This window comes from Heterodontus francisci, chromosome 6 (genome assembly GCF_036365525.1).
Source record: "Heterodontus francisci isolate sHetFra1 chromosome 6, sHetFra1.hap1, whole genome shotgun sequence".
Taxonomy (NCBI): Eukaryota; Metazoa; Chordata; class Chondrichthyes; order Heterodontiformes; family Heterodontidae; genus Heterodontus; species Heterodontus francisci.
Window position 1 is genome coordinate 96699256 of NC_090376.1, and position 13972 is coordinate 96713227.

General features: G+C 43.8%; 1 protein-coding gene across 3 annotated transcripts in view; it reads right to left on the bottom strand.

Moving 5' to 3' along the window:
* The window catches only part of tpp2 (tripeptidyl peptidase 2), a 277723-nt gene that overhangs the window by 109761 nt on the left and 153990 nt on the right, over positions 1-13972 (bottom strand). For all 3 annotated transcript variants that reach the window (XM_068034106.1, XM_068034105.1, XM_068034107.1), the window contains exons 20-21: positions 10370-10466; positions 5359-5496 (exon numbers count right to left, since the gene is read on the bottom strand). In XM_068034106.1, coding sequence (XP_067890207.1) covers positions 5359-5496; positions 10370-10466 — 235 coding nt within the window. The remainder of the gene's footprint in view (positions 1-5358; positions 5497-10369; positions 10467-13972) is intronic.

Genomic DNA, 13972 nt, shown 5'->3' on the forward strand with positions numbered 1-13972 from the left:
ATCTTCCTGGGGTGGGATCGGCCAACAATGGCCTCCCAGCCCAAAGGCCAATTGAGGCCCTTAGGTGGTCTATTAATGGCCAATTAAGGGCCTCATTCCGCCGCTGGGATCTTACTAGTGATGGCGGGGAGAGGGGGTCCAGAAAACATAACAGATTTTTAGAAGACAGACAGGCTGTAAGAAACCAGCAGTTGTAGTATCAAGGCAGTCTGTAAGAAGGGAACCAGTGGTTGCAGCCTGAGAGTAGGCTGTAAGGATGACAACCAGCAGCTGCAGCTGAGAGAGAGAGGGGGGTGGGGGGTGATGGGAGAGGACACACCTGCTCTCGGAAGCCTGATAGAGTAAAAGACTGCGAGAACTTGAATCTGTTTTGAAAGTTGAAGCTTGCGGAGAAGTAGAAGACCAGCAGAATCACCAGGGATCAGCTTATTCACAGGTGTTCTAGTCAGAAGTGCTCGGAGAAGTGAGCGAAGAGAACATTTTTTTTTTTGAAAAGGCCTGGGAGATCAAAAAGTGGGTAGGAACAGTAGAAACGGACGGGCCCCCCTTTTTATTTTTAGTTATTTTTTCATTTTTCTTTTTTATTTGTTCATTTTATTTTAGTTTGTTTCTACTGTGCCTACCCACTACTTTTTTAATGTTTGTGCTTGGAGCCAGGGCTGTTCATTTTACAGTCAATCGACACCCTCTCTGTACCAATGCTTTGTCTTTCACCACACCATTAACATACCATTTGCCTTTGTTCCATGACCTTCTGGTCAGTTATTCTCTGTAACCTTGTCCTATCAACACCTTCTCTTTTGTTATCTCTTGCCCCACCCCTGCTTTACTTGCTTAAAACCATTTACATTTCTTATATTTGTCAGTTCTGATGAAGGGTCACTGACCTGAAACGTTAACTCTGCTTCTCTCTCCACAGATGCTGCCAGACCGGCTGAGTATTTCCAGCATTTCTTGTTTTTACTTACAAAGTACTATTTGGTTAATGGGGATTTCTTTTAGGTTAGTTGTTATACAGGTCTTAAAATGTAAAATCTTGACGTCATTCTTTAAATTGGTCTGGAGGTTCATATCTTGTATTTTGTATTTAACGATCTCACTTGGTCACAACAGGAGAGAAAAAGAGTTAACATTTCAGGTCAATGAGTAGGACGTCTTTTTGACTTGACGCAGCATCCTGTCAGTGGTGAACACCACACGTGTTACTACTCCATAGTAAAAGCGTGAAACAGCTAGCTTCACCTGTTGCTCACATTTTTGGGATACATTACCTTCCAGGGTAATTTGAGGTAGACTGGGCACTTTTCAGGGCCGAAAATGATGGCCTTAGGCCCGTTCATAAGTTTGCGCGATATACAGCGAGAAATGATCTGATCAGGTTAGCCACTGTCACGCAGTATGTCTTTGATTCGCCTTATTTCAGCATCAAGCTTGCATGGTGAGCAAATGGCACGGGTCCTATTTACGAGGTTGCTGATGAGGCCAGGACCTCAAATTACCTTGGAACGGTAATGTATCCCAAAGATTTGAGCAACAGGTGAAGCTAGCTGTTTCACGCTGCTACTATGCAGTAGCAACACGTGTGGTGCTCACCACTAACAGGATGCTGCCGTTAGGTCAAAAAGATGTCCTGCCTATCACACAAATGAGTAATGTGATATATGAATTTCAATGTCAGCGTGATGCCAAGTATATAGGCCGTATATCCCAAAGACTGGCGGATCGTATCAAATAACATGTCTCTTCCGCTGTTCGCAATGGGCAAGGTACAGGCTGTACCCAACCAGACAGTGCTTGCAAAACTCAAAACACAGTGTCCAACATTAGATGTGATTCCGCGATTGGACAACATTTGCTAAATAATCCTCAGCGTGTTAAGAATTATGCTGACAACCAATTTAAGATTGTCAGTAGGGCAGTATGGCGCATTTGCACGTACTGGAAGCTACATATACTAATACACAGGGTCCTGTTCTTTGCAGACAGAAAGAACACATACAAACATTGTGCCTGTTTCAGATAAACAAAATAATTGATAGCCATTTGCTGGTTTATTCCTCAGGGCAATGCCCTCACCAGAGTCAAGCTGCCTGGTTTAAATTTCAAAGTTTAGCAGTTAAATGTCAGTCACCGTAAACTGGTGCATTCTCCATGGCAATGCCTCTACCAATCAGAGTTCACTTGCCAATCAGCACTCTCTTCTCATACAATATAAAGTTGTTTCCCCTAACACTGGCATTTTTGTGGACTGTCCTGATGAGTGCAAGACAAAAAGCTTCGACAACATGTCTCTATTTTCAGCAATACTCAAGTTCTGTACTACCAAACGACAGTTTGAAATTACTTCTTTGGTATCTGAAAAAAAGATGCAGTGCAGGGAAGCCAGAGGCAATAGTTTGTTGTGAACGTGTTTGAAGCTGTTCCTGCAGCTCACGATGATCTTAGCATGGTGTGATGATTTGTCCATAGAACGGGAGAAACAGTTAACTGCAGCTGAACCATGTTTGCCGATAGACAGCTATGTTCACTGCTCACCAAATATGGTCTGTGGATTTGAGACTGTGAAGGTGGCTGTGTCAAGGGAGCAGCAGGGCTAGAAGTATATCTGTAATCTAATGGAGTCAAAAGTGTCAAAGTATCCAATCTAATAGCTTTACGCTACTGGGACATACAAAATCTACACTCTGTGATGAGCGTTGTTATAATATAATCACTTAGCAACTGATGTGTTTAGTTCAGATGTGGGATGACCAACTCATAAATTGGGTAGTGGTAAAGATGACAGTAGAAATTTTCTTTTTATCCTAATATTAATCTTCACAAAATGAATATTTTAGCACAGGTTGAGAAGAATGTAATCCTTCTGTTTGACTATGTTTCAGTTTCTCAATCTCTTTCCTTCCTTTTCCTTCTCCTGTTCAGGGTTAAACAGCGACTAGGGAGAACAGTTTAAAAGGCTAACATTGCATACATCAGATCAGGGGCGACCAACATTTTTGCGTGGGGGACCACATTACAATTTTTGTCATACATAGGGGGCCGGTGAGTCAATTTCGGAAAGATAAGGCATTAAAAATTTATCTTACTATTAATCAAAACAACAACAATGTGCATTTTTGTGAAGAAACTTTAAATGAGAAGATTAATTTATTGACTTATTTTCTCATCACTATGTTGGACACTGATTTAGTGAGATACCTGGAATTTTTTTTTGCTTGCGATGCGGAGTATTCCGGATAGATGTTCATCTGCCAGGAGTGATTTTGATCATTCTCTCTCCCTGCGTCCCCCCATCTCTCTGTTGTTCCCCCACTCTGTTGTTCTCGCTCTGTATCCCTCCCTTTCTCTCTCTGTCCACCCCCCCTCTCAGCTCTCTCTGTCCCCCCCTTTCTCTGTCCGCCCTCTCTCCGCCACCCCCTTTTCTCTCCGTTTCTGTCCCCCCCCCGGTCTCTCGCTGTTCCCCCCTCTCTGTCTCTCGCTGTTCCCCCCCTCTGTCACTCTCCGTTCCCTCCCGTCTCTCTCTCCGTTCCCCGCCTTCCGTCTCTCTCTGTTCCCGTTTTCCCCCTCTCAGTCTCTCTGTTCCCCCCCTCTCTGTTCTCCCTCTGTTTCCCTCCGTCTCTCTGTCTGTTCCCCCCCAACGCTGTCTCTCTCTGTGCTCCCCCTCAACCCTGTCTCTCTCCATTCCCCCCTAATTCTGTCTCTCTCCGTTCCCGCCCCAACTCTGTCTCTCTCCGTTTATCCCCCCCAACTCTGTCTCTCGCTGTTTCCCACCCAACTCTGTCTCTCGCTGTTTCCCACCCAACTCTGTCTCTCGCTGTTTCCCACCCAACTCTGTCTCTCGCTGTTCACCCCATCTCTCTCTCTCTGTCTCCTTCCCTCTCCCCCTTCTGTTTCCCTCTGTCTCTCCCCCGGCCCCCCCACCCCAGGGTTGGATTTTATAGAGCCCTCGATGTTGGGAACTGTAGCGGGGGTGGGGGCATGAAGATTGCCCCGGATGAGGCCCGACATGGACCTCAACGCCAGCAGGGCCTGGCCCGATATTGCGGGCGGTGGCAAGGCCTCGTGGCAGCCCCCCCGCTGCGCGGCGATCGGACCTCCATTTAAATCTTTAAATAAATTACATCACCTGAATTAATGAGTCTCCCGTCACCTTCTGAAGTACCGCCACGATCTTCACCCTGGGTGGCCGGCACTGCCGCGCCTTCGGATCCCCGTCTGGGAAATGAGGCACAGCACTGGTGGGGAGGGGGGAGGAGGTGAGTTTCTCAGTACGGTGGGGAGGGGGGGGGGGGGAGGAAAACAGGGTCAAATTAGCATCATGGGTGTATGGAATGGTGGGAAGGGTTATAGTTTAAAGTTTGTGCAGTTGGGAGGAGCTCAGATAGTAAAGGTAAGCATTTTGGGGGCGGAAGGGCAAATCATTAATTTAATTGTTATGGTGGGGGGTGGGAGAGGGGAAAAAAGAGATATATTTATTTTATTTCAAGTAATCTATCTTTAAATATTTAAATTTACCAGTAGGGCTGACAGCCTTTTAAAAATGGCATCAGCGCCCGTGCACAGGCAGCTGACACTATTGCCGCAGACGACGGCCCACCCCTTCCACGTGATTGGGGTGGGGGGGTGGGGAGCCCGTTCCGGCTATTTAAATGATCCGCCACGATTCTCTCCCGCCAACTTCAGTGGCGGGCTTATAAAATTCAGCCCTCTGTCTCTCTCTCTCTGACAGTTGCAAAGAACGGGAACGTTCAGCAGAGCAGCTTTGTGGTTGGTCAGTTTCTCAGCTGCCAAGTGCTGGGAGCAGGAACAGTGTTTTCTGAACTTTGGAGAGATTCGGGGTTTTCCAGCAGGTTCCAATTTTTTTTTTAAAAAGTCAGCCGGAAAACCCCGTATCTCTCCTAAGTTCAGAAACCGCTGTTCCCGATATCAGCACCTGTCAGCTGTGAAACTGGCTGCACGATTATTTTTAAAAGCCGGTCTGAAAAAAGACGACAATGGAAAATTTCCTCATCTCTGAGAAACATCCACGGCCGGATGGAAACCTTTGGCGGCCGGATCTTGGTCCGCAGGCCATATGTTGGACAACCCTGCATTAGATAATAAGCAGACCTACCTCAAGAATCAAAATGTTGCCTGTTTCAAAAATAATTTCTTCCAAAAAATTAGATATGAACACCCAGACATGAAGGCAAAAATTGTCAAACTAAGTAGGAATACAGTGACAAAACCAACTTGTGATGTTTGATCAGAATTATAATATAACAGCACCTGACAGGAAGAAGGTTTTAAGGAAAATCATGTACTCCCTGTACATTTAATGCTTAGAAAGGAGTTGCAGTATTATTGCACTTTAATTACCTGATGTGGGTAGGCGTCCCCTGAGCCCATCAGTTTTTTGTTTTGATCATACAGCATCCACAATTGGCTATCAAATTCAGACTCGTACAGTAGCTCACAAAGTAGGGGACAGCTGGCAGTCACCTCTCCATTCTTGGGCTATAGTCAGGAAGAAAAATTGTGTATCATGGCTATTTGAGAAAATATGCAAAAGACCAGTAACATAATTTTCGAAAAAGTGTATACATAGTAAAATAAACTATAATGAGGACATATTTTCCACTTTTAACTTTCTGTATTTTGTTAATGTTTAAATATCAGAGCACTGGCAGATAATACTGTAGTCCTATCAGCTGTTGCTCTGCTCGTCCAAAGTTGTGGGGATGTACTCTCATTTGTAAAGGACTGATTATAATTTTTTTTTTTAAAAGGAGAATTTGTCTACTTATCTTGAGATAGAAGAACTTCAGTCCTGACATGTCTAAGTCAGTCACTTCATTAAGTCAACCACTTTTCATGTCTCATAACTAATTCGAGAACTGATTTTAACTGGTGGAACACTTAAGCATGATGTCGGTTGACTTCCCACCCTGAACAGCAGGAAGTGACTGCCATCCTGCAGAAAATCAGCACTCAGTGTGAAAACTGGGTTGCAGGGCAGTCTCATGGTACAGAAAGGTGGGTGGGAGGGTGAATTCTGCACATACAGAGCTAAGTCTGGGAGGCCTAAACTTGCCTTGCAGAGCTCAGACATTAGTCCTGCTGGCCCCAAAAAGCAAAGTAAAAACTTACCTTGAATGACTTCTGCTTCTGATCCTCCTCTCACCTGACTTTATCTGGCAGGAAAGCTGCAAAGGCTTCCCCGCTCGGGCAGGAATTTAAATTGCAGTCGGGGTCCAGTAATGTCTACATCCCCCGACTTGCACATTTAAAGAAGGACCCCAGCAACTTCATGTGAGTGCCTTTGATAGGTTAAAACTGAGGACTAGAGGATCCAGGCAGAACATCAGTGAGTAATTCACCTGGTTGATTTTAACTCAGTTTCAGCCAGGCAGGGAGGGTTAAAAATCGATCCTCAAGTTTTTATGTACAGGTAATTAACAAGGCTTTAATTCACTTTAACAATCTGGTACATTTATTTAAAGTGCCATTAACAAAGTTTTCATAGTTTCATCAGTGGTAATATTTATAAATTCCAATTATGCTAAAAACAATAAAAGTTCTGAAACTTCATTAACTGCAAAGAAGATTAAATATGAATTTTAGCTCCTGCTTAAGGGTTCAAGTATAGCCATACCAGTATTATCCAGGAGTAACAATGCATCCTAAGAGTAGAGACAAAAATAACAGCAGTACTGCATGGTCTTGTCAAAAAATGTTTTTCCTTCATAAAATTCCATTTGGAAAGAAGTCCAAGATACTCTGGTGGCTCAGTTGGTAAATGTATTACCTGGTGGCCACAGAGACCAATAAATTCATAGGTTTGATCCATACTCTGTGCTGAATTGTGGGAGTGGAGAACTACAATTTGCTTCAGTGTTCATGGGCTAAGAAAGGTGCAGGAACCCCTCTTTCCCACCCCCAAAGAAAAATCAGCCAAATGAAATCAGCTCATTATTCAATAATCTCCTGCTAAAAATAAACATCTATTTTGTACATGGGATAAGAAGAAAGAGATGAGTAATCATCTGTGATATTCACAACAGTCAAATGGTCCAGCAAGAATTACAATACACACTCCTGTACTTCGGAATGGTAGCAACAACCGTGAAACTGTACCCAAGCAGGGGTCAGGGCCCTCAGGAAGGGAAAGAGAGAAAAGAAAACTGAAGTAGGAAGAAAGGTTCTACACCATAGTAAATAAGGCTTTTATATCAAAGTAATCAACCTTGCCCGTCTAAGAGCGAAGTCCAAAGTACGGAAAGTCCTCATCAGAGAACTCCTCTTTGCTGACGATGCTGCTTTAACATCTCACACTGAAGAATGCCTGCAGAGTCTCATCGACAGGTTTGCGTCTGCCTGCAATGAATTTGGCCTAACCATCAGCCTCAAGAAAACGAACATCATGGGGCAGGATGTCAGAAATGCTCCATCCATCAATATTGGCGACCACGCTCTGGAAGTGGTTCAAGAGTTCACCTACCTAGGCTCAACTATCACCAGTAACCTGTCTCTAGATGCAGAAATCAACAAGCGCATGGGTAAGGCTTCCACTGCTATGTTCAGACTGGCCAAGAGAGTGTGGGAAAATGGCGCACTGACACGGAACACAAAAGTCCGAGTGTATCAGGCCTGTGTCCTCAGTACCTTGCTCTACGGCAGCGAGGCCTGGACAACGTATGCCAGCCAAGAGCGACGTCTCAATTCATTCCATCTTCGCTGCCTTCGGAGAATACTTGGCATCAGGTGGCAGGACTATATCTCCAACACAGAAGTCCTTGAAGCGGCCAACATCCCCAGCTTATACACACTACTGAGTCAGCGGCGCTTGAGATGGCTTGGCCATGTGAGCCGCATGGAAGATGGCAGGATCCCCAAAGACACATTGTACAGCGAGCTCGCCACTGGTATCAGACCCACCGGCCGTCCATGTCTCCGTTATAAAGACGTCTGCAAACGCGACATGAAATCGTGTGACATTGATCACAAGTCGTGGGAGTCAGTTGCCAGCATTCGCCAGAGCTGGCGGGCAGCCATAAAGACAGGGCTAAATTGTGGCGAGTCGAAGAGACTTAGTAGTTGGCAGGAAAAAAGACAGAGGCGCAAGGGGAGAGCCAACTGTGCAACAGCCCCAACAAACAAATTTCTCTGCAGCACCTGTGGAAGAGCCTGTCACTCCAGAATTGGCCTTTATAGCCACTCCAGGCGCTGCTTCACAAACCACTGACCACCTCCAGGCGCGTATCCATTGTCTCTCGAGATAAGGAGGCCCAAAAGAAAAGAAAAAAAAAAGAAAAGAAAAAAGAATCAGAATTATCAATTGATTTTTATAGCTTAAGAATAGCATTTCACATTTTTTTTTAGACGTGAATATTGCTAAACTGAAGATGTTCTGCAATTACATTTTTTTTTTAAATTTGGTAAAGAAATGGCTACAAATATATAGGTATCCAAACATCCAAATATCTACCAGTGGTGTATGCAGAATACATATAAGAAAGTACTGGTAAGGCTTTGTCAGCTGGAAATTCCATGTGCATTGTTCCCGCTGCGGCAGAGTGCCAGAGCAGAGCCCCCATTTGCCTACCAACCCTGCATGAAACTGCAGGAATAGGGTCATTTCCATGGTCATGGCAGGTTGCTGTCGCCTCCAAGTGGTGCCTGTCTCTATCCAGCCTTGTAACTTAGAGCAGTCCAGAGCCACTCAACCTGAGGTGCCTCAAGACATGAGGTAATCAATTCCATCCTCAGTCGAGATAATGTTGGAGGTCTTTCAAAAGGTCCCAAAGGGTACACTGAAGTTCTGAACTGATGAGAGCTGCATGCCATTTTCTGGTCCTGATCCACGGATTCATGGGATTTTGCCATATCTCATACTGGAATTTTAGGTCTTATGATTTGATGACCAGTGGAGCAAATGCAAATTACAACAACTGCGTGTATTTATATACCCGCCTTTAACATAGTAAAATGCCCCAAGGCACTTCACAGGAGTGTTAACAAACAACATTTGACACTGAGCCACATAAGAAGATATTAGGGAAGATGACAAAAGCTTGGTCAAAGAGGTAGGTTTTAAGCAGTGTCTTGAAGGAGGGAAGAGGCAGAGAGGTTTAGGGAGGAAATTCCAGAGCTTAGGACCTTGACAGCTGAAGGCATGGCTGCCAATGGTGGAGTGACTAAAATTAAGGATGCTTTAGAGGCCAAGATTGGAGGAGTGCAGATAAATCAGAGGCTTGAAAGGGTGGCAATTTCAGAGAAAAGGAGGGGCGAGACCATGGAGGGATTGGAAACCAAGGATGGTGGGGGGGGGGGTGGAGGAATTTTATGCTGACAGTGTGGTTCTCGACATCGGGGGAAACCGACGCAGAGATCCCGCGCCGCCTCTTTTTCAGAAGACCCGCTGAATTTTGTGCCAATCAGGCACTTAAATGGACAGTGGCTAGCCTTCCATAGGATTTAGGCCCCCGTCGCCGCAAGTCCTGGCCTTGCAGAGCTGCTGGCCAATCAGAGGCCGGTAGCTGCAGCGCCACAGTGGAGGTTATGGCTGCTGTTGTAGCTGCACTTACTGGAGGCTGAGAAGCATCACTGGAGCCAAGCCACAGATAGGTCAGGATGGGAGGGGTCTCATGGCATGGTGGGATCAGCAGCAAGAGTAGGGGGTGGCCTTCAGTAGGCCCTACTTCCCAATGCCAGGTCCCTCGTTCAGGCACTAAGTGCAAGGGGACCCTCCCCCTAACCCCTGGAGCCAGGAAGCAGCCGGCACGGTTTTTCCCACCGGGTTTCCTGTGTGGCGAAAGGGCCGCCTGCTGCATGGGCAATTGCAGCTGCGGCAAGGAGACCCTTAATTGGGGGTTAATTGCCCAGTTAAGGGCCTCAACTGGCAGCAGGGCGGGAAGGCTGTTCACAGGCCTTCCCAACCCTAACTAAATTTCAGCGGAGGTGGGAAGGTGGCGGCAACCCCCCCCTACCACTATCTCACCCAATTTTATGCTCTCCTCGCCTCCAAAATCACTGCAGGGGAGAGCATAAAATCCCACCTGAGAATTTTCAAAATTAAGGCATTGCTTAAATGGAAGCCAATGTAGGTCAGTGAGTACAGGGATGACGGGTGAATGGGATTTGATGAGAGTTAGGACAGCAGAGGTTTGGATGAGCTTAACTTTATGGAAGGTAGAACGCGGAAGGCCAGCCAATAGTCAAGTCTGGAGGTAAAAAAGGCATGGATGATTAATTATAATTAGGTCATAAAGTCTCCTCACAAAGTAATGGACAAAGTCTCAGGACTTTTTCCACAAATGGCATGAAATGGAGCATTGTTTTAAAAAAAGCTATATGAATGCAAATTCTTCTTTTAATTTGTAGTACTTACTTGATGAAAGTTGTATGTCAAAATAACCTCATAGAATTGTCGATTGTTTGGTAAAGTATCCCGTAGTCCTAAAGGCCTTGTTTTGGAACTTACTGGTCTGAAATTTTTTTAAAAATACACAGAAAAGTTTCATTAAAATGTGACGTTTTAAAATCCTATAAATGAGATATTTACTTATGGGAGGCACAGGAAAGGAAATCAATTGATTTTATATCCAGAATCTCTGTGGAAGTGCAATTGCTCTCCTCCCCAACAAATATTTTATTTTATTGTGAAGGCAGTTTTGTGCTTTTATTTTTCAATGCATTTTAGATTAAAAAAGATAAATAAACCCCACTATTTTACAAAAGCAATAAAATTAAATACAAACCTGATTAAGTAAAGGATTACCATTCAATCCATACTGGAATTGTTGGAGATTTTTTGCTTCAAGTTTGTAATTTGTTACATCTTTGGAAACCATTATTCTGTATGAAAGGTGAGTTCATAGTGATCCAGCTCCAGGTTCAACTCTCTAGTTGCTCTCAGACCAACTTGATTTGAGCTTCCAAATTCACATTTGACCAGTTGGCAAGATTGATTTATTCCACCTTGGAACATTGCTCTATCTGCTGTTGAACCCTCATCCGTGCTTTCATCAACTAGAGCATCAAGTTCTCAAATGTTTTGCTCACTAGCTTTGTCTAAACTGATCACAAACTCCCACATAAATTCACACAAACCAAATCAACCACCATCTTGTCCACTTCCAATAGTCCACTGTGCCCCTGATAATCAACTTCAAAATTCTTCTTGCTTTCAAATTCCTCCATGACCTTGCCCCCATCTTACGTGGATAACCTCTCCAGCCACACATCCCAGACGTCACCTTTCATTTCTCTCACTCTAAGATGTTACTTGTTGCCCACTCTCACTGATCCATCATTGGTGACCAATCTCTCAGCCATTATACCTCTGCTCTTTGTAATGATATTAGATATCAGCCGATACAAATATCAGGAACAAGTATTCACTACATAAACTTTAGGAAATAGAAAGAACACAATAGTAGCTTCACAAAATATATTAACTTACATTTTATTTAAGATATATCAGATTTCAAACCTTGTTATCCTAATGAAGATCCAATCTAACGCACCAAAATTCATTTTCAGGGACAAAACAGCAAAACCCCACGTTAAGAATCTTCCTTACAAGCATAACATGAGATATAGAAAGGTATGATGTTTGCTGTTTTGACTTTTACATTTATCAACTGGCTTATCAAATATAAATGTTAATCTCAAAACTATTACATGCAGTTATATTTTTCTTCATAGAATGCAAGTAACCACACCAGCAGTAACTAAAAACACAGCTACGTGTCACAGCCTGTGCAAAACCCAGTGCAATATATAGAGATGTCCTAGAAAGCACTTGTATTTATACAGCTCCTTTTATGTCCTCAGTATATCCCTAAGTGCCTCAAAGCCAATTAATTACTTTTGAAATGTAGTCACTATTAGGGATCCAAATGCATGGTCCCACAAGCAGAAAATGAGATAAATGAGTTAGTCTCTCTTGGTGGTGCTGACTGAGAAATAAATGTTGGCATATTAGGGTAACTCTTCTGCTCTTCTTCAAATAACAGCATTCTTCAAATAATGGCATGGGAGTCTTTATGACCAACTGAATAGGCAGATTGAGTTTAACATCAAGAAAAAAAAAAACTTACAGCAAACTAAAAACCTAGATATAAATAATAAAAATGATCTAGACCAAGACATGGCAGACTAGGTTGTGTATTTGGACTGCAGTTTGTGGGAGTTTGTGGACAGCAAAACTGTCCCGAATGAACACCTCTGCAGTAGACATCTCCATCTTGGTCATTGAGCTGGAGTGCAAGTTCGACACATTAGGAAAGAGGAAAAGTATCTGGACAGTTTGCTTCAAACCTTGGTCACATCGCATGGAGAGAGGCAGGATCAGAATGAATTTGGTGTGTACAGAGTAAGAGGAACCCAGGTGAGGTAGAAAACGAGGATCTGCAGAAAATGAACCTCCCCAAAAGGTACAATGTACATACTTCCCATGAGGATAAGGACAATTGGAAGGACAGCCAGAATTCTGACCATGGCACAAAAACACAAGAAATAGGAGCAGTAGACCATATGGCTCCTCAAGCCTGCTCCGCCGTTCAATATGATCATGGCTGATCTTGGGCTTCAATTCCACTTTCCTCCCCACATCCCTTGACTCCCTACGAGACCAAAAATCTATCTATCCCAACCTTAAATGTATTCACTGATGGAGCATCCACAACCCTCTGGGGTAGAGCATTCCAAAGATTCACAACCCTTTGAGTGAAGTAATTTCTCCTCAGCTCAGTCCTGAATGATTGACCCCTTATCCTGAGACTGTGTCCCCGTGTTCTAGATTCCTGACCAGTGGGAACAATCTCTCAGCTGCTACCCTATCAAGCCCTTTCAGAATCTTGTATGTCTCAATTAGATCGCCTCTCATTCTTCTAAACTCCAAAGAATATAGGCCCAATTTACTTAGCCTCTCATCATAGGTCAACTCCTTCATCTCAGGGACCAATCTAGTAAATCTTTGCTGCACTGCCTCCAGTGCAAGTATATCCTTTCTTAAATGTGGAGAACAAAACTGCACTCAGTATTCCAGGTGCGGTCTCACCAAAGCCCTGCACAATTTTAATAAGACTTCTTTATTCCTGTACTCCAATCCCCTTGCAATAAAGGCCAACATGCCATTTGCCTTCCAAATAGCCTGCTGCACCTTGGACCAGGGGGCTGTCCAAAGGAGGAGGAGGAAGAGAACTACAATGTGGTAGTTGTTGGTGATACAACAATTAGCAGGACAGATGGCATCCTTTGTAAGCAGGATCAAATGTCCCGTCATAACATATTACCTACTTAGTGCTAGGTTGAAAGTTATATAGAACTAGCTTGAAAGGATATTGAAGGAGCAGGATCCACTCAGTGTGATCCACATTGGGACCAACAACATAGAAAAGAGTAGGCAAGAGGTCCTGTTGTGGAGTACCAGGAACTCAGAGCTAAATTAAAGAACTGGATCTCAAAGATTATAATCTCTGGATTATTAACTTAGTCACTAGCAAATTGGAGTAGGGTTAAGCAAAATAGGGAAGTGAACATGTGTATGAAGGAGGGGTGTGGGAAAGAGGGACTCCATTTCATGTGGCACTGGCACCAGTACTAGGACAGAAGTGTACCATTGGGATGGGCTCTATCTTAACTGGGCTCGGACCAGCGTCTTAGTGGAAAGGATAAATAGTGTAGTCATGATGACTTTAACATAGTAAATAGTGAGGGAGTGGGGGAAAAGCTCAGGTTGAAAAGCTAGTAAAAATAATAGTTTGAAAACAAATGAAAGGGAAGAGAGTAGAGTAACAGTCAGAAATTGTGCTTTAGGTACTAAAGGTAAAAGAAAAACTAAAAATATAAAGTAATTAAACGAGGAGAGGAGTAAATAAGAAACGTGTGCGCAAAACATTAGAGCAAAAGGGCAAGTTAGGATGTGTGACTCAAATATGCATCCTCTAGAAAACAATGTGGAGCATAAGAAAAAAACTGAATGAAT